Genomic DNA, 19,127 nt, shown 5'->3' on the forward strand with positions numbered 1-19,127 from the left:
GCTGCGGCCGCCGGGCTGCGCGGGTGCGGGGCCCCGCTCGTCCGCGCCGGGCGCCGGGGGACGATGCACTTGTTCCGGAGCTGCAGCTACCACATCCAGCTGCGGGGCGAGGCGGGCGGCCTGGCCGGCGTGCGGGGCATCCGCTGGGTACGTGCGGGCTGGGCTCGTGGCCCCCCGGCGCCCGGGGCAGAAGGGGGCGGCCGGCGCGGCAGGGCGGTGCGGGGGCAGTGGAAGTGCCCCGCGTCTGGCGGGGGCCGGGGGGCAGATCTGGGCTGCGGGAGCGCGGCTGGGGGCACGAAGCGCCCGGGCAGCGGCCTGGTGCAAACAGGTGGCGGCTGGTGGAAGCATCCCTGCTTAGGGCAGGGCCCGGCGGGTTATCCCAGCCCCAGGGACCCGCTGCCGCCCCGCCGGCCCCTGGTGCCGGGCAGGAGAGAAAACAGCTTTCCCTCCTCCGGGGAGCCCATAGCGGGGTGCCAAGCCCGGAGCCCCGGGGTGCCCTGTTGTTTCCATGAGTGTCTACAGGGGCTCTGGAGCAGCTCAGAGCAGGGCTGTGGCCCGTGACCCGCGCGGTGCTGCCCTGTATTGAAGCAGTGCAAGCAGGTGGGAGCAGGGCACGGGGCTCCCGCAGCTCCTCCACCAGCTCGCGCCAGCCAGCCCGTTCCCCAGCTCCGCTCTCACCCGGGCGTGAGATGAGACCTGTTCTTGCGTTTCAGTGCGCGGCGGCTGTGCACCGCTCTGCCTGGGTCTGAGGTGGGAGCGTGTGAGTAGGGAACTTTCCCCCCCGGCCAACCCTGCGGCATCGGGGTCCAGCGCCCCTTCCCTTCACAGCTGGAGGGTTTCCACAGGCAACAAGGATGCAGTCGACACCAGGGTGGGTCTGGAGCCTGCTCTAGGCTGGGTTTCTCTTTGCAAAATGTTGCCCCCTTTGCCAGGAGCACAAAGCCTTGCCAGCAGCCGGGGTAGGACATCGCATAGGCCTGAGGGGTCTGGGGTAACTGGGACAGGAATAGTGTGGGGTGGGGGCACCCCATGAGGCAGCCCTTCGGCCCTGTGCTCAGTCTCAGCTCTGGGGCAGCCCATGGAGAGAGCCAGGGGCATTGGGCCTGCCAGGGGTTCCTGAGTGACAGGGGTAGCTCTGCCTGGATCTTGCTGTCAAGCTGCACCTGGCCTTCTCCGGGGTGGGGTGCCAGGTGTGTTGACCCCCCCCCCCGGGGTGGTGGGAGTCCATCGTGACCCCAGCCAGCTGATGGGATGAGGCAGTCGAGGACAGGGTGGCCATGATCCTCTGCATCCCTGGAGACCGTGCCACGAGTCATACCTCCTTGATCCCAGGCCCTTGGGAGACTGGGTTCCCGCTGGAGACGGCAGCTGCATGCCATGTCCTCACCCTCTCCTGCAGCCTTCTCACACGTCTCTGATGTTCAGTGGAGCTCTTGGCTCCAGCCCGTCTGCATCATGCAGGCTCTGTATCAGCCCCCTGCTCCCATGGGACCTCCAAACCTACCTGGCCAGAGCTGGGGCACGAAGCCTGCCTTGGAGCAAGGGGGAAGGACAGTCATCCTGCGCCCATGGCCTCTCTGCCCCAGCTGAGCAGCTAGGATCTGAAGTCATACACTTATAAAATCAGAGAACATAAGGCTTGGAAGGGACCTGTAGTCCAACCCCCTGCTCCAAGCAGGACCAGCCTCAACTGGATCATCCCAGCCAAGGCTTCATCTTAAAAACTTCCAAGGATGGAGATGCCACCACCTGTCTGGGCAGCCTGTTCCAGTGCTTCACTACCTGCTTGGTGAGAAAGTATTTCTTAATGTCCAGCCTAAACTTCCCTTGCTGCAACTGGAGCCCATTGCTCCTTGTTCTGTCATCTCTCACTGCTGAGAACAGCCCAGCTCCATCCTCATTGCAATCCCCCTGCAGGGAGGTGAAGGCTGCTAGTAAATCCCCTCCTCAGGCTTCTCTTCTGCAGACTAAATACACCCAGGTCCCTCAGCCTCTCCTGAAGTCCCTAAACTCAGAGATTTATCTCCTGTCACGAGGGGGAGAGTGGATACCTGAGCCCAGCATGTGGGCTCTGGGAGGCCTCCACGGACACCTCCGGGGGCTCTGGGCTTGGTTCGCTGGTCTCCCGGAAGGGCGAGGGCTTGCACAGGGGCCCCGGTGACCAGAATAGCGTTGTTGTTGTCCCAGGGATCCCGAACAAAGGCAAGTGCAAGAGCAAGAGCTTGGCTGGCTGCCCAGTGCTGCCGGATTTCTGGAGGCAGACAGGATCTTGGGGCCTTTGCATCCAGCGAGCAGGAAGATGGAAAGAGGCTACTCCTTAGGAAGCTATTTGGAGACGGTGGCTGAGACACAGGGGACAGCGGGGTGGGGGCCTGGAGGGGACATCCTGCCTCTCAGGCAGGCAAAAGGGATGCAGAGCTGTGGGGCAGCGGTCAGCCTTTGACACCACAGAGGTGCCCGGGCAGATAAAGAGCCCTGGTGCCCAGACGTACCCACGAACTGGCACGCTGGGCTCCTTTTGCAGGCTCTGGGGACACGGCTTGTGAGTCCTGCCGTTGCACTGGGGTCTGTGCAGGGCATGAGCTATGTGCACACATGTGCCAGGAGGCGTGAGCTGCTCTTGGTGCCCTTTGGACTGTCTTGGAGAGGAGAAAGCTTGGGCTGGGAAGGAAACAAGACCCTGTGTGCTGGAAGGGAGCCTCTTCCCCCTCTGAGCTGCAGGGCCAGTGGGGATGGTTACTTGTAGGCCCTTGCGGTCTCGGGGGCCGCACCAATGATGGGCAGCATGGTCCTCTGCCTGAAGAAGCCTGGTTCCTGCTCCTTGTTCCTCTGGCTGCCACCCGTGGCAGCTTCCCAGCCTGGCCGTGGCCCGGCTTTTATTTGTAAACACTTCCTTTGTAACTGCAGGAGTGTTTCCTGCTCCACCGCACAGTCACGAGTCTTGGGAAAGTTTGTACAGCGAGTAAGAGACACCGCGTCCCAGAGGGCAGGTGCAGGGGGCAGCAGTTTGTGCCTCCTGGGGTCCTGGGCCAACTGGAGACTCCTAACGTGGTTGCATTTAGGGTGCCCCTTCCACGCTGGGCTTGCTGGTCAAGAAGGGTGGAGAAGGAGCTGTTTGAGGAGCTGGCTGAGATCCCTGTTGACCCCCAGCGGCTGAAGTGGGAGCTCAGACATGCACCAGGCACCTAGGAGTCGGGACCACAAGCTTGCAGCGGGGCAGGGAGCCAGCCCCGAGGGGTGGCAGGCCGTCTATGCACCTTCGCTGTGCTGGGCAGGGCCGGTGTCCCCAGACAGATCAATGCCCAGACAGGCTTTGTGGGGCAGCCTGGAGTCCAGGGGCAGGTTGGGTGGTGACCGCATAGCCTCTTGCTGGCAGGGGTAGATGGCCTGGGGGTGCATACCTGCCTGGGTGTCTGTCAGGGATACAGGAGCCAGGCAAGGCTCACATGGCTGCTTTCTCCTCCCCTGAGCGCGTTCCTACCTGAGCTGCGGCCGTGAAATGTGTCTGGAGCAGATTCCAGGCCATGCCCAGCCCCTGCTGCCTGCACAGGAGAGCAGGCGGCAGCAATCAGCGCTGTCATTAGTGTGATGACAGCGGAGAGCCCCTGGGCATTTGGAGGGAGGCCAGGGCCCAGCGAGCTGGGCTGGGACCCTGCTCTGGCAGTTAACTGCAACAGTTCGTTCCAGCCTGGTCTAATAAGAGGCCCGAGAAACAGGTCTGACGGGTCCTTTCAGTTTTCCTTCATGCGCGTGGCGTTTGCTCAGCACACATGGCATCAGGCGGTGTTTGCACAGGGCATGACAGCCATCGGGGTGAGGGGAGCTGGGGCCACGTGGCTTCACTCCGGCTTTTTGTCCCCCAGTGCCCTTGTCCTTGTGCTCCATGGTGCCAGGGCACCAGAAACAAGGGCAGGAGGGAGCCAGACCTCTGAACCACTCAGTGCTTGCTGAACTAAACTAAATCTCCCCGGGTGAAGGTCCCCAGTAAGGAGCCCAATGCCTGGGGCTGCCTGCACTGCACCTTGGTGGGTGCGGGAATGGTTTCCAAGTGCCCTGATGGGATGGGTACCCTGCCAGGACCCCCAGGCAGCGCTGGGTGTCAGACTTGGGGCTGCAGCATCTCTCTGGCACCTGTGCTCCTCTTCTTCACTCCTCCCAGCCTTATCCCCAGCTGCCAGCATCAGTGTGAAGAACCGCGGCAGAGAAACATTACAGCCCTTTGACCAGCAGTGACATTGCCTGGCCCCAAAACATATAACTGCTGGGTTATATCTCTGCCAGTGCAGGTCCCAGTGGTCCAGGCGCCGGGTGCTGTTCCCTGCTCCCCTGCCACCTCGTGGTACGGTGCTGCAGTAGCAGCCTGCTCTGGGCGCCCGGCATTGCTACCGGTCTGTCCGCTCCCAGTCACCGGGCGCAAATGTTGTGAAGTCCACCAGGCCTTGGCAGTCTTCTTCGGCAATTGCAGAATGAGAGAACAGGAGGGTTGGAAGGGAGCTCAGGAGGTCGCATCGAGTCCAACCCCCTGCTGTAAGCAGGACCAGCCTCAAATAGATCATCCCAGACTTGGCTTTGTCTCCCCGGGTCTTCAAATCCTCCAAGGATGGAGATGCCATCACCTCTCTGGGGAGCCTGTTCCAGTGCTTTGCTACCCTCCTAGTGAGAGAGTTTTTCCTAATATCCAACCTCAACTTCCCTTGCTGCAACTCGAGATCGCTGCTCCCTGTGTCATCCGCCACCACTGAGAACAGTCCAGCTCCATCCTCTTCGCAACCCCCCTGCAGGCAGATGAAGGCTGCTGTCAAATCCCTCCTTAGTCTTCTCTTCTGCAGACTAAATACGCCTGGTTCCCTCTGCCTCTCCTCACAAGTCCTGTGCCCCAGCTCCTGAACCATTTTCCTTACCCTCCACTGGATTCTCTCCAATGTGTCCACATCCTTTTTGTAGCGGGGGGACCTACAACTAGATCCAGGACTCTGGATATGGCCTCACCAGTGCCTAACAGAAGGGAATAATCACTGCCCTTGATCTGCTGGCAGCACACCTACCAATGCAGCCCTGGATGCTCTTAGCCTTCTTGGCAACAAGGGCACACTGCTGGCTTATATTCAGTTTATTGTCCACTGTCACCCCCAGGTCCTTTTCTGCAAAACTACTGCTTAGCCAGTCAGCCCCCAGCCTGTATCAGTGCAATCCCTTGCAGTCAAGGATGATTGTCTTCCATGACTGTCCTTTCTGTGGGTCTGAAGATGACTGATGAGGCTGTTCTGGGATCAAGAGACCGCTGCATGTTTCTATGTGGGGTGGGTGGCTCTGGGTTATAGTTCAGTCTGTGACACGCTGTTTCTGCTGCCCCTGCTTTTCCGTCTCCTGTTGTCATTGCCAGGTTTCAAAGTACTGAGGTCCCTGCAGCAAACTTCCTCCATTTGGGGCAGTCCTGGGTGATACTCTCCTATGAGTTGATGTCAATATTGCATTTTTTCAAGTTGGCCTTGAAGTGCTTTCTCTGCCCTCCTCTTGACCATGTGCCTTCACCAAGATGGGAGAATACAGCTAGCTTTGGGAGACTGGAGTCAGACATCCAGATGATGTGGCCAGCCCAGCGAAGTTGATATCAGATGATCAGCGCCTTGATGCTCATGGAGTTTGCTTGCAAAAGGATGCTAATGTTGGTGCATCTGTTTTCCCACTGGATTCAAAGCATCTTCTACACGCAGCACTGATGGTACTTCTCCAGTGACTTGACATATCTCCTGTACGTTGTCCGCATCCCAGCTCTGTACAGCAAGGTGAAGATCACGACTGCTCAATAGAAACCACAAGCTTGGTTTTGGAGCTGACATTGCTGTCTTCCAACGCCCATTTCCGCAGGTGTCCAAAGGCTGCACTTGCACATTTGAGGCAATGTTGGATCTCTTTGTCGCCGACGTTCTTCTGCGAGAGGCGGCCTCTGAGGTATGGGACCACTGATGCCTTTATTGAGGCGTGCAAGAAAATGGGACCGATGCTCAACCGTCCGAAAATTAAAATCCCCCATCAACAAGCTCTTAATGAATAGTCCCCACCTCTGGTAATTCAGATTCATGATGAAACTCTGGAGACCGTCGAGTCACAGAAACCATCCTCTGCAGCAGCGTGGGCCCGGGCCTGGCTGGTACCCCCGGCAGGGGCTATGCCTCTAAGTGGGCCCCTTTCCTCAGCAATGGTGCTTATCCCTGCACTGTCCCTTCCCTAGGCCTAGGAGCAGTTTCCACACATCCACAGCCTACGATAAGGCACTAGCCCGTTGGTGTCACCCTGACAGGGCTTGTGCTCTCCATCTACTCCATGGCTGGTACCTTGCAGAGGGACAGGGCCCCCCGTTCCCCAGTATTTGTGCAGTGCCCAGCCCCCAGTCTTGGCTCCAGGTCCCTGGTCCCTTGCAGAGGGACGGTGTGCCCCAGACCCTCATATTTGTGCAGTGCTCTGCCCCCCCAGCCCTGGCTCCAGGCTGCCCACCTTGCTTCACCTGGCACCTCCCAGGCTGAACATGTTGCACCCGTAGCTATTTGCAGCTCAGCACCCTCAGGCAGTGTCTCAGGGTAGCTGCAACCACCCTCTGCAGTGCATCACAGAGTCACCAAATATACTCACCCAGCCCTGGCCAGGAACACCTTGCCGGTGTATGCGGGGAATGCTGAGCCCGAAAATAACCTGGACCCTCCCTACACTATGGTGGGTAAGCTGTCACCACCCACGAAAGAGATCTGGGAGTTGTGGACAGTGCGCTAAAACCATCAGCTCCATGCTCAGCTGCCATCAAAAAGGCAACCATGAGAAGGGGTTATAAAGAAGGGTATGATGAACATTGCTGAAAGTATCGTGATGCCCCTTATACACCCCCAGTGCATCCACACCTTGAATCCTGCACCCAGTTCTGGTCCCCGCACCTCCAGAAGTGTGTAGAAGAACCAGAGAAGGGACCGAAAAGGGCATCAAGGATGATAACCAATACATGGGGGTTTCCATATGAGGAGAGTCTAACAAGGCCAGGCCTGGTCTGTAGAAAAGAGACGGTTGAAGGGAGACATGAGAAGAGTTTTGCCAAAATATTGAAGGGTGAAGACCAAGTCTGTAGGGATTTATTCTTGACTGTCTCTCTCCAGACAAGAATGAAGGGTCACTGCATGAAATGAGCAGGTTGTCATTTTAAATGACCACAAGGAAGTTCTTTCTACCTCTGTACGGCATGAAAGGCTGGGACTGGTGGCCACCAGATGCTGTAGGAGCCCGATCCACAAAGAGATCAGACACGGGCTTGGAGGAAGGGGGCATCGGGAGCTATTGGGCACGGGAGTGATGGGCATGGCATTTGCATCAGGGTGTCCTGGACTTTCAGCGCTGAAGGCTGCAAAAGAGAGAGGAGCAGGGAAAAGTCCTGGTCAGGCCCAGTCGCTCTCCTTGCCAGCCTCCGCTCTCTGCCCCCGTGTGACACAGGAGAAGGGGCACGAAGGACCTAGGGTCTGATCCAGTCTGTGGTAGCTCTTATCTTCTTATGGGCATGTTGCAAGTCCCATGCATGTTTTAGGGAGGGGTTGAGGAAAATTTTGTCCCGCCCATGTAAAATCATCCAGATCAGGTCCAAATCCATTTGGATCATCCAAAACCCATATGTGGCCCTGCTGCTGGCAAGTATCCTCCACCCCAGCCTGGGGCTTCAGATACTTGGAGGAGCTGCAGGCTGGTTTGTTGCCCAGAGCAGTGCAAGAGGGGCTGTGGAAAGGGGTGTGAAAGGGCCACTGAAACACAGGCCACAGGGGAGTCCCAGCAGCTCACACCCACTGGGGTAGGGCTGGGAGCTCCTGTGAACCGGGCCGGGCCTGGGCAGGCCGCTAACAAAGACCTTCTGTGCTGCTCTTTCCAGACCCCGCTTCCCGAGAGCAAAGCATCCCTGGATTATGGCCACAGCCTGACACAGGTGAGTTCACCAAGCTGGGAGCCCCCAGGGCACGGGCTCCTACTTCCCAGCCCGCGGGTGAGTGGGGGCTGCATACGCAGGTCTAGCTGACCTGTTTCCCAATCTTTCTGCCTTGGCATGGTTACTGCCACTGCTTGTCACCCCCAGGCTTCCTCGGACAGGGTGCGGCGAGCTGGGCGGGTCCTGTACGGCTACCTGCTCAGCAGCTGCCCCAATCTCATCCGCGACCACAAGCACCACCTCCGGCATCACAGGTGGGGTCCCGGGAGGGCGTGGGGCTGGGGGCAGAGCTGGGGGGCGAGCCCAGACACAGGGGGATGGGAGGGTGGAGCTGGTTAGTGCCCATGCATGAGACCCAGAGAAGGCTGAGAGGGCTTTCTGGTGCCCCCTGTTTCTCTGTCAGCCCTGCCCGGGGCTCCCCAGACCTGAGGCCCCCGTTTCCCCACCATCCCCTCCCGCAGGCAGTGCTGCTCTGGGAAGGAGCTGGTGGACTGGCTGCTCCGCCCCAGCTTCTCCATGCAGACGCGGAGCCAGGCGATCGGGGTCTGCCAGGTGCTGGTGGACGGAGGGGTCCTGATGCATGGTGAGAAGGTGGCGGGAGGGCAGCCCTGACCTGGCTCCCAGTGCCCTGCGCTGGGACAAGGCTCGGGCGGCACATGTGATGGGCACCAGGAGCAATTGCATGCCGACTCGCACAAGTGTGTGCGCAGCCCCTGCTCCAACCGGCCCGCATGGCATCTCCTCCCCATCCCTGCCTGCTGTGTCTTGCAGGCTGCACGCAGTACAGCTTGTGCAAATGGAGACTCTTGCATATGTGTGCCTTGCAAGTGTGCCATGCCTTGCACAGGGGGGAGCCTCTCAAAAGTGTGCTATGCTGCACCCATGGAGTCCTTCACATGCTCTCCCTGCTTCTTTGAGTCACTCACAGGGGTGTTTTGCTTCTCTCTTGCACGCCCACCATGCCTTGCACCAGCACTGTTGCTTGTGCACCCAGCCTCGCAGGGGCGGGGGCCTTCATGCTGGCACGGCTGGGGGCTCACACTGCTCTTTCCCCAGTGAAGCAGGAGTGGCATTTCCAGGACAAGGACACCCAGTTCTACCGCTTTGCCGAGCTGGACCTGAGTCCAGAGCCCGGTGCTGGCGTCAGGGACCCCGAGGAACTGCTGGAGGCGCTCACCTTCCTGGCCCAGCTGGGCCCCGACGCGCTGCTCACCATGGCTCTGCGAAAGCCGTGAGTGTGACGTGCCACCCCTGTGTGTGCAACCCTCCCCTTGACCTTGTCACAGCCTCAGTTGGGCCTGGGCTGGGAGATACAGTCAGGTTTCAGGGGGCAGCCCCCAGCTCTGGGACCTTGTCTGAGTGCACCGGAGAGGTCAGGTCTTCTCCCAGGGCTCTGGCCTGGGGTTTGGCTGCCTCCTGCTACACCCTACCAGGCTCTCCAGTGCCCTGCAGGCACCAACTCGTGGAGGGGCACTGAGAGCCTCTGCCATCCAGCCTGCAGGCTTTTCCTCCTGGGTGGGGCGGCCCTTGCCCATCTTTGCATGCCCCTGGCTGGGCCAGCAGGTCACTCCCTCCCCTGTCCTCTCCCCAGCCCCGTACAGCGCACGGAGGATGAGCTGGAGTTGATATTTGAAGAGCTGCTGCACATCAAGGCTGTGGCTTATCTGTCCAGCTCGGTGAGTGCTGGCTTCCCCCCAGTCTGCCCTGCTGCCCCTCCACCCTGGGCAGGCCCCAGACAATCACAGTGCCTTCCCCCTCCCCATGCCCTGAGGGGTCTGCCTGGTCCTGCTGTCTCCTTTCTCCCACCCCATGCCCCCCAGTCTAGCCCGCATGCTCACTGGAGCTAACAGGCCCCTCTCTCTGCAGGTGAAACGGGAACTGGCATCTGTGGTGCTGTTTGAGTCGCACGCCCGGGCGGGCACCGTGTGTGAGTATGGCCCTTGCAGGGCTGGCTGGAGCCTGGGCAGGGCAAGGCATGCAGGAGTGGCTGGGCTGCACAGGGTGGCCAAGGGGTGGGCAGGGCAGAGCTGCTACCCCGCAGCTCCCAGCCAGTGCCTGGGGCCCTGCTCTCAGCCCCGTGGCTCTTGTCTTCTCCTGCAGTGTTCAGCCAGGGGGACAAAGGCACCTCCTGGTACATCCTCTGGAAGGGCTCCGTGAACGTCGTCACCCATGGCAAGGTACAGAGGGCTGCCCTACCCCTGGAGGCCCATTGCAGAGTCCCTGTTGGCCCATCTAGCCCTCTATCCAGGACAGCTGGGGTGGGACTGGCATGCCAGGCCTGGGGGGCTGACAGCACAGTCGAAGGAGCCTGGAGCACTGTCCCTGCGTGGCGGCATAGAGCCACAGCCCGGTGATGGAGGAGAGGTGCTTTGGTCCTATGCTCCCCCCGGGCACCGGGGTGGAGTGCGGGGGTGGGAGGGGTGCCTGGGTCCCAGCCTGCCGCTGCTCCAGGGCCTGGTGACCACGCTACATGAGGGCGATGACTTCGGGCAGCTGGCACTGGTGAACGACGCGCCCCGAGCTGCCACCATCATCCTGCGTGAGGACAACTGCCACTTCCTGCGCGTGGACAAGCACGAATTCAACCGCATCCTCAAGGTGGGCTAGGCCCCCGCCCAGCTCCTGCCTCTGCCAGACAGGCATGGGGCATGGGGCATGGGGCTGTGGCTTCTACAGGGAGCAGGGGGTGCCAGTTCCCATCACCAGAGCCACGCAACCCATGGGCCTGGGGTCCAGGGATGCTGTGGGCAGGGGATGCTCCCTGCATCATGGACCCTGCTCGGGGAAGATCACCAGATCATTAGATGCAGGGGTAGCAGTGGACATCGTCTTCCTGGACTTCCGGAAGGCTTTTGACACTGTCTCCCACCCCGTTCTCATTAAGAAACTGGGGGGCTGTGGTGTAGACACCCACACAGTCAAACGGGTCGCCAGCTGGCTGGAGGGCCGCACCTAGAGGGTGGTAGTGGATGGGTCCTTCTCAGCCTGGAAGGACATGGGCAGTGGGGTCCCTCAGGGCTCGGTCCTTGGGCCCGCACTGTTCAACATCTTCATCAGTGATTTGGACGAGGGGGTAAAAAGCACCCTGTTCAAATTTGCTGATGACACTAAGATGTGGGGGGAAGTGGGAACAGTGGAAGGATGCAACAGGCTACAATCTGACCTAGACAGGTTACAAGGGTGAGCGGATGAGACTAGGATGGGTTTCAACACAGACAAGTGCAAGGTGATGCACCTCGGGAGGAACAACCGGCACCATACCTACCGGTTGGGGAACTCCCCTCTTGTCGGCACGGAGGCGGAAAAGGATCTGGGGGTCATCACTGACTCCACGATGAACATGGGCCGGCGGTGTGGGGACGCGGTCAGGAAGGCCAGCCGCATCTTGGCATGCATCCACAGATGCATCTCGAGCAGGTCCAAGGAGGTGATCCTCCCCTCTATGCGGCACTGGTCAGGCCGCAGCTGGAGGACTGCATCCAGGTCTGGGCGCCGCACTTCAGGAGGGATGTCGACAGCATGGAGAGGGTCCAGAGGAGGGCCACTCGTATGATCAGGGGACAACAGGGCAGGCCCTGTGAGGACAGGCTGCGGGACCTGAACCTGTTCAGCCTCCAAAAGAGGAGGCTGAGGGGGGATCTTGTGGCCTGTTACAAACTAGTCAGGGGGGATCAGCAGGCATTGGGGGAGTCCCTGTCCCCGTGAGCACCGCCAGGAGTGACCAGGAATAACGGTCACAAGCTGGCAGAGGGTAGGTTTAGGTTAGATATCAGGAGGCGCGACTTCACGGTCAGGGCGGCTAGGGCCTGGAACCAGCTTCCAAGAGAAGTGGTGCAGGCTCCTACCCTGGGGGTGTTTAAGAGGAGGTTAGATGAACATCTTGCTGGGGTCATTTGACCCCAGTACTCTTTCCTGCCATGGCAGGGGGTCGGACTAGATGATCTGCTCAGGTCCCTTCCGACCCTACAAACTATGAAACTATCTCTTGTCCCTGAGAGTATGGGTACAAATGGGGTAATGCTCCTGGCCTTGGGGCCAAGGACCTGCCCCCTGTTCTAGTGCATCCTCCATGCAGCCATGGGCTGGTTCTGGCTTCTGGCAGGTGCTGGGAGATATTGCCCCCATCCCACACCCCCCAATCTGTGACTGCAGGGCCTGGGGTCCATTTTACCCTCTGCTTCCAAGCTGTCAAGGTAGCCTTGCTTTGGCCTTTGCCCTGTGTTGCTGTTCCCACTCCGCCCCCCTAGACACCCCAGGCCAGGGCAGGACTGCAAGAGCAGGCTCCTGGCCAGGCTGCCCCAACCCTGGGATGCCAGTCCAGTCCCCTGCCAAGAATGGGATGGGCCCTGGGCAAGGCTGATGTCAGGTCTCTGCAGGATGTGGAGGCCAACACCATTCGCCTGAAGGAGCACGGGAAAGTGGTGCTGGTGCTGGAGAAGAATAGTGGCCTCGGTGGCCACGTGGCAGTTGCAGGGAGCAGTAGGTACAGCGGCCCGTCTCACCCCTCCGTCCCCTGCCCCAGCTTGGGCCAAGTCCTGCCCCTCCATGGGTGTGGCCAGCCAATGTCGGCTGCCCCCCCATGCCCTGCCTCTGTCCCTGTCCCCTCCGCCTGCATCCAGGGCACCTGGGCCTGATCCTGTGGTTGTAGGGCCCCTGCCCGGCAGCCCTCAGGCCCCCTGTCGCAGTCATGGCCCCTGCAGCTGACCCCCCGTGGGCTCTGCCCACAGGTACTCGGTGATGGCAGGGACCCCGGAGAAGATCCTGGAGCACCTGCTGGAGGCCATGAGGCTGGATGCCACCTTCTACGACCCCGTGGGTGAGCATCAGGCTGCCCTCGGTGGAGGGGAGACGCACATGCTCTCGTGGGGCGCACGAGCTGCAGGAGAGCAGGGACCAGCCTGTGCCCTGTCCAGAGAGCTCAAGCCCTGGTTTTGGAGGCCTAGAGGAAGCGCAAAGGGCTGGGTGACTTGGTGGGGCTGGCGGGGGGTGGGTGGCTTGGGAGCACCACGGTTGCATCAGAGGGAAGTCCCCACCCCCAGCCCCCAAGAGAGCTCCTGGGCACCCCAGGGATGGGGGCAGCCCCTGGCACAGCCCAGCCCCGGCTGCCTGACCTGGGGGCTTGTCTCTTCCAGATACGCTGCTGGGGGATTTCCTGCTGACCTACAGCCTGTTCATGCCCATGGCCCAGCTCTGCAGAGCTCTGCTCCACCAATATCCTTCCCATGCTGTGTCTTTAGGGCTGGGGAGGGAGCAGGCACCCCGCCTGCATGGGGCGGGGGTGGGAATATGCACCCCGGGCCAGATGCTGTGCGCGCTGCACTGCAGGCAGGGCCCCTTGCCCTGACACTGGAGAGACCCCCTGGGGTGGGGATGTTGCTGCAGGGCTGGCTCTTCCCAGGCCCCGCCGGCCCCATGGCCGCTGTCACCCCCGGCTCCTTCTCCCACGGCGGCTGCCTTAACTTGCCCACCTTCCAGGCAGAGCCGTCAGAGGGCTCGGAGCAGGAGAAGGCTACCTATGCCCTCAGCAAGCGCCAGAAGATCCTGAGGCTGGTCAGCCAGTGGGGGCTGTTATATGGGCGTCTGCTCCAGGCCGAGCCCAGCGCCAGGGCCCTGCTGCAGGTACGGGGGCAGGGGCTGTGTGGGGTCCGTGCTCCCAGAAGACCTGCCTGGAAGGGCCCAGCACCCGCCCTGGGATGGCGCAGCCTCGTTACTGACAGTCTTCCCCCCCAGAGCCTCTCGGAGGCCGTGAGCCAGGACCCCCGCCTCTGCGGTCTGCTTTGGGACCAGCTGCAGGACCGGCGGAGGCATCGAGCGTGAGTCCCGGTCCCCCGCTCTCCCCACCCGGGAGCCCGGGCAGGGCAGCCGGGGACGGCTGTCTCCACGCACCTGGGCTCCTCCACCTGGGACTGCAGTCGTGCTTTCCAGCGGTTTCTACAGCTGGCACTGCTAGGTTTCCAGCAGAGGACTGCAGGCCAAGCTGCCTGGCTTTGAGATCCAGCGTGTCCTTGGGACCGGAGCCTGGGGCTGGAGAGGGGCTGGGAGGATATCCAGCACTGCTGCTGGCTTGCTGGGGCAAGCGCTGCACCTGTCTGGCACGGGAGGGGGCTTCCCAGCTAGAAACCTCACTGCAAAGGAGGGGACTCACTTCCCTCGCCCTGTCTCTCACGTTGTATTGCTCTGTCCCCCGCCCAGGCTGGAGAACGGCAGTGGGAACGTGTCTCCGCAGATCAAGGTGGGCACAGCGCTGCGCAGGGCTGCCATCTCTCCCCGGGGGCGGGGGGCTGGACTGCCTGCGATGTCCTGTTCTCAGCTTGGGACAGCAAGTGGCCTGGACCAAGTCCAGGGTGGCCACGTGGGTCTGGGACAGGCTGGCTGGGGGCTGGGAGCCTGCGTGCTGCCTGCGTCTTTGCTGCCTCCCTGCTTGATGCCTCTCTGACATCCGGACCCCAGGTGCGGAGCCCGGGGTATTGGTTCACCAGCCACGAGGAGGCTATGCTGGGCTGCAGCTCTGCCATCATGGCTGGGGACAGAGGTAACAGCGCCACGTGTGTGCGATCCCACTCCCTGCGCGGCCCTGAGGCCCCTTCCCCTTCCTCCAGGCCTGAGTCATCTGGCCCCAGGGGTGAGTGGCTCTTGCTCATACCTCTCCTTCCCTCCTCAGTGCCCTATGACATCTACAGGCTGGACCACTCCCGCTTGACTGTGGTGCTGCCCGTGAACGCCTCCGTGCATGATGTGCTCGTGGCTCTGGCCCCCTTGCTCGGCCAGGACGGGGACCCCGTGCTGGTGAAGGTCAACTCAGCCGGGGGTGAGTAAGTGGCATGGGCAAGGGATGGAGGTTGGAGCAGGGGACCCCAAGGAGGACGAGCCCTGCACCCCTCTCTGCAAAAGGGGTCCCAGATGTCCAGAACCCCCCATGCTTGGAGGCTGAACCCCTTGATCATAGGAAAGTCAGGCTGGAAGGGATCCCAGGGGGTCATATCTAGCTCTAGTTCAAGGCAAGGTCAGTCCTGAGCAAACCATCCCAGCCACGTGTCTCAGCCTGCTCTTGGAAACTTCCCCAGCTCTTCTGGGGAGCCTGGAAAACTCTTCGACAAAGCTCCTTCTCACTTCCAGCCTCAGTTTCCCCTCCTGCAGCTGCAAGCCATTGCTCCTAGTCCGGCCCCCGGACCCGTGTCCATCCTCTCTGTCAGGGATTTCAAATCCACCCTCAGGCTTCTCTTCTCCAGGATAAATAACCCCAGTCTTTTCAGCCTTTCCTCCTATGTCTGGCGTCTGAGACCCGTAATCACGTGTCCCGGCTGCGAGGGTTGGAAGCTCCAGCCTCCGCATGGCGGCCTGCCATGTTACTGGGCACAAGCCCCTGGCCCCATGATCTGCAACCCTTGGCCCAAGTGAGGAGCATCCTGAGCTCTGGGCCAGCCGTGTCCCTGGCCGTGTCCCCCGATGGACCCCCCTGCAACCCTCCTCTCTCTGGCAGAGCGTGTGGGGCTGCCGATGGATGCCATAGGCGTGTACACATCCCTGGGGCTCAACGAGCGGCTCTTTGTTGTGAACGTCCAAGAGCTTGGCAGCCTGGTGAGTGCCAGGGTATGCCAGCTTCCTCCTCCCACATGTGCCCGCAGCAGCCTTGAGCTGTGAGCGGCCAGATCAGGGGGTGATGTGGAAAAAGCCTCCTGTCCCCTCCAGCCCATCACCCCGTGGGGCTGGGCAGGGCTTCTGGCTGCCTGGGGCTGTCTGGGGCTTGATGACCTTCCCCATCCCATGCAGACCCCTCACCCCGAGCAGCTCGGGCCCACCGCCAGCTCCTGGGAGACCCTGGAGCTCCTCAGCTCCAAGGACGTGGCCAGCCAGCTGACGGAGCACGACTGGACTCTTTTCACCAGCGTCCACCAGGTACGGGTGGACACTGGCAGCTGTAGATGGGGAGGGGAAGAGGGGACCCTGCCACCCCCATGACCTATCCTTGCCTTGCAGGTGGAGCTGCTCTACCACGTCTTGGGACCCCAGAAGTTCCCCGGAGCCACCACAGCGAACCTGGAGCGCATCATGCGGCGCTTCAATGAGCTGCAGTACTGGGTGTCCACGGAGCTGTGCCTGTGCGGGGACGCGGCCCGGCGGGCCCAGCTCCTCCGCAAGTTTATCAAGCTGGCGGCACAGTAAGTGACGGGTGCCACGAGGGCTCGGGCGGCGTGGCTGTCCCGGGCCCCGGCTCTGACCCGAGCCTCCACATCTTTGCTTGTAGCCTCAAGGAGCAGAAGAACCTGAATTCCTTCTTCGCTGTGATGTTCGGGCTGAGCAACACGGCCGTGAGCCGCCTGGCCAAGACCTGGGAGGTACCAAGCCCCTGCCTGCCCCAGCCCTGGGGACCGAGCAGCACCAGACCCAGACCCCCAGCCTCGGGGGTAATGAGCCAGCTTTGTGCCCCGGGGAAAACCCCGGTGCTGAGCTCCGGAGAGCAGCGCGAAGTCAGTTTTACCTGTCCCGGGGACTCAAAGCCCCCAGAGCAGCCTATCCACCCCCGGGTGATCCAGAGCCGGCCTTTGAGCCATGCAGGGAGATGCCGGTCCCAGCCTGACTCTGGATCCGCTGTAGGGAGCAGCAAGCGCACTCTAAACCCTTGGAGATTTCAGGAAGGTTTGGATTCGGGCCCTTGGCCCCTCCGGGATCCTCATGCTACCCACATGTGCTCGTCCCCCTTCTCTCGGCAGAGGCTGCCCCACAAGGTCCGGAAGCTGCATGCCGTGCTGGAGCAGATGCTGGTGAGCTGGGCTCCCCCCATGCCCCACAAAGGTCCCAGGCGGCCCCATCTGCCCCCGCTACCTGGCTGCACCTGCCTGGGTCCCCCCTGAGCTCAACATCCCCCCTGGGCTCCCCGCCTCGGGCCGCCCCATCTCCCTCGGGGGCTGTGAGCAGGGTGCAGGGAGCGCTATGGCCGGCCCTGCCTGGAGCCTGCCTTCTCCTTCCAGGACCCGTCGTGGAACCACCGCGTCTACAGGCTGGCCGTCGCCAAGCTGAGCGCCCCCATCCTCCCCTTCCTTCCCCTTCTCCTGAAAGGTACCGCTGCGAGGGCTGGAGGGAGGCCAGGGCCACGATCCCCGTGAGAGGTCACGAGGCCCTTTGTCAGGGCTGGACTCGGGGAGTCACATCAGCTTGACATGGAAAGGGGGCCAAGTGAAGTCAGGGCTGGGTGCAAGGCGCCGGCATCAAATGGGGTCGGGACTGGGACCGGGGGCAGAGGCTGAGCGGGGCAGGGAAGCGCGGGGGTCTTCAGGGTCTGGACCTTCCCCCCCGCAGACCTGACCTTCATCCATGAGGGCAACCGCACGCTGTCAGAGAACCTCATCAACTTCGAGAAGATGGTGAGCGGACGGGTGCCCTGGTGCGGCCCCGCACCTGCCTTTGCCCCTTCCTGCTGAGAGCCCAGGCTCCTAGCCTGGGGGAGGTGGGGGGGAACTGGTGTCCCAGTGGACTGAGAGTGTCCCCGGGGTCAACATGCCTGTGGCAGTGCCCAGCTGCCCCTTGCTTGAGTGCATAAGCTAGCTAGACGAGGTGGCTCTGTCCCCCCACCCCGGCTGCTGGACGGCTGCCGCAATGTCAGTGGGTCACCTCTGGGCTTTGTCCGCAGCGCATGATGGCCAAGGCCATACGCATCCTGCATCGCTGCCGGAGCCACGTCCACAGTGAGTGCCACCGGGGCCCGTGGGCAGCACACGGGCTCCAAGCGGGGCAGGGCAGGCTCCAGGGGGGAGCTCTGCGGGGCAGGGGGCTTAGGGTAGGGGCACGTCTGCACTGACCAGGGTCCCGGACAGCATCAGTGCAAGGTCTGGCACAGGCACAGACACGGGCAGGTGCCCCCAGCGGGCAGGGTGGACGTGAACACCGGCCTGGAGTTGGGAGAGCGGGGCAAGGGGCAGGGACATCTGGGGGGCAGAGATCCGGGGTGTGTTGGATGGGGGGAGCTTGTGACTACCCTAATGCCCTCGTCTTTCCCCACGCAGCTCCCGTCTCCCCGCTGCGGAGTCGCTCCCCCCACCGGCTGGAGGACCCCAAGGCCCTGCGTGTCTCCACCTGTAAGGCCAGGCCAGGGGAGCTGTGCCAGCCACCCCTCCACTGGGCTCCCTGCCCGGCTTTGGGCAGTGCCCCCTCCCCATAGCTCCTGCGGTCTGTGCACATGTGGCTCTCAAGTAGGGGGCTGGGCAGCTCTGCTACTGGTTTGCCTGGTGACCTTGGTCACGTCCCATAAGCTGGATGGAGTTGAACCAGCCTAGACCTCTCTGGCTGCCCCCAGAGAGCATCTATGCCCTTTGCTCCTTGTTCGGGCCTGGCTGGCAGGGGCGTGCCCCATTGCAGAGGTGCCCAGCGCCTCTAAGCAGAACCAGGGCTCCCCGGCTCCAGCCACAACCCACTCCCCCGGGCCAGACAGTCACGGTGCCAGGGACGTCCGAGGCAAACCCAGTCCCACCTGAGAGCTTCATACCCCCGGCTCCAGCAGGCTGGAAGGCGGCTCTCCAGGAACACGCTGGCAGCGGGTGCTATGGCGGCTCCTGGCCACGAGAGGACAGGCAATAGCTTGTGACGGCCCCGTCCTAGCTGGGGACGGTCCATCATAGCCTGCCTGCCTTGGGACCGTGGCTGGTAGGGGCACTGCCCTGAGGGAGCTCACAGCAGTACAGCGCTCCCTTGGGGTATGTCCCCTGTTCCCCGTCATGCCACCGGTCCCTCCTGACACCGGCTGTTCCCTGCAGGCTCTGAGCAGTCACTGAGTATCCGGAGCCCGACCTCCGCCGGTGTCTACCTCCAGCACCTGAGGGTGATCGACAACCAGAAGGAGCTGCTGCGGCTGTCTCGAGACCTCGAGTCCTGACGGGCTGGAGGGACCCAGGGCGGCATGGGAAGGCCAGACGGCAATCTCGAGGCAACGCGTTTCTCTGCTTTCCAGCATGGGGACAGCACCGACTGCCCCCGGGGCAGGAGGGAGCCACACTGGCCCACAGGCCTCATGCCCAACCTGGCACGGTGACTGCACCTGGATGCCAGGGCCCGGGGCCCCGAACCAGGGAAGCTGCTGGCATGGACAGACAGGGGCAGGCGAGGCCGCGGCTGTTTGGAGGAGCAGTGACACAGCCCCCGGTGGGAGCGCTGCAAGCAATAGAAGTATTTTTGTATAGGA

At 62.0% G+C, this 19,127-nt stretch overlaps 1 protein-coding gene across 5 annotated transcripts; it reads left to right on the forward strand.

The window, feature by feature from the left end:
• Positions 1-19,127, forward strand: RAPGEF3 (Rap guanine nucleotide exchange factor 3). 5 transcript variants are annotated; one of them, XM_090051894.1, is made up of 28 exons: positions 34-147; positions 5,384-7,497; positions 7,901-7,954; positions 8,102-8,208; positions 8,416-8,537; positions 9,011-9,185; positions 9,546-9,630; positions 9,821-9,881; positions 10,055-10,131; positions 10,406-10,552; positions 12,331-12,437; positions 12,682-12,770; positions 13,087-13,165; positions 13,423-13,573; positions 13,685-13,767; positions 14,147-14,186; positions 14,405-14,486; positions 14,616-14,762; positions 15,435-15,532; positions 15,725-15,850; positions 15,932-16,113; positions 16,200-16,290; positions 16,666-16,716; positions 16,924-17,011; positions 17,252-17,316; positions 17,583-17,637; positions 17,956-18,027; positions 18,703-19,127. In XM_090051894.1, exons 2-28 carry the CDS (start codon positions 7,336-7,338, stop codon positions 18,819-18,821), a joined length of 2,715 nt encoding a protein of 904 aa, XP_089908020.1. In that variant the 5' UTR covers positions 34-147; positions 5,384-7,335; the 3' UTR covers positions 18,822-19,127. The 5 variants fall into 5 exon arrangements, with proteins under 5 accessions (XP_089908021.1, XP_089908020.1, XP_089908022.1 ...); XM_090051895.1 differs by lacking the exon at positions 5,384-7,497 and having other exon boundaries at positions 1-147; XM_090051896.1 differs by lacking the exons at positions 34-147; positions 5,384-7,497; positions 7,901-7,954 and having other exon boundaries at positions 8,358-8,537.

The sequence above is a fragment of the Crocodylus siamensis genome, chromosome 6 (assembly GCF_052110815.1).
Source record: "Crocodylus siamensis isolate JL-2025a chromosome 6, ASM5211081v1, whole genome shotgun sequence".
Classification (NCBI taxonomy): Eukaryota; Metazoa; Chordata; order Crocodylia; family Crocodylidae; genus Crocodylus; species Crocodylus siamensis.

Bases quoted from the DNA above. Each gene is read 5' to 3' on its own strand.
- RAPGEF3 (XM_090051894.1), top strand. From the start codon at position 7,336: ATGGGCATGGCATTTGCATCAGGGTGTCCTGGACTTTCAGCGCTGAAG. The intron at 8,209-8,415 runs GTGGGGTCCCGG...CCCCTCCCGCAG, and splicing joins CACCACCTCCGGCATCACAG to GCAGTGCTGCTCTGGGAAGG. The intron at 12,771-13,086 runs GTGAGCATCAGG...TGTCTCTTCCAG, and splicing joins CACCTTCTACGACCCCGTGG to ATACGCTGCTGGGGGATTTC.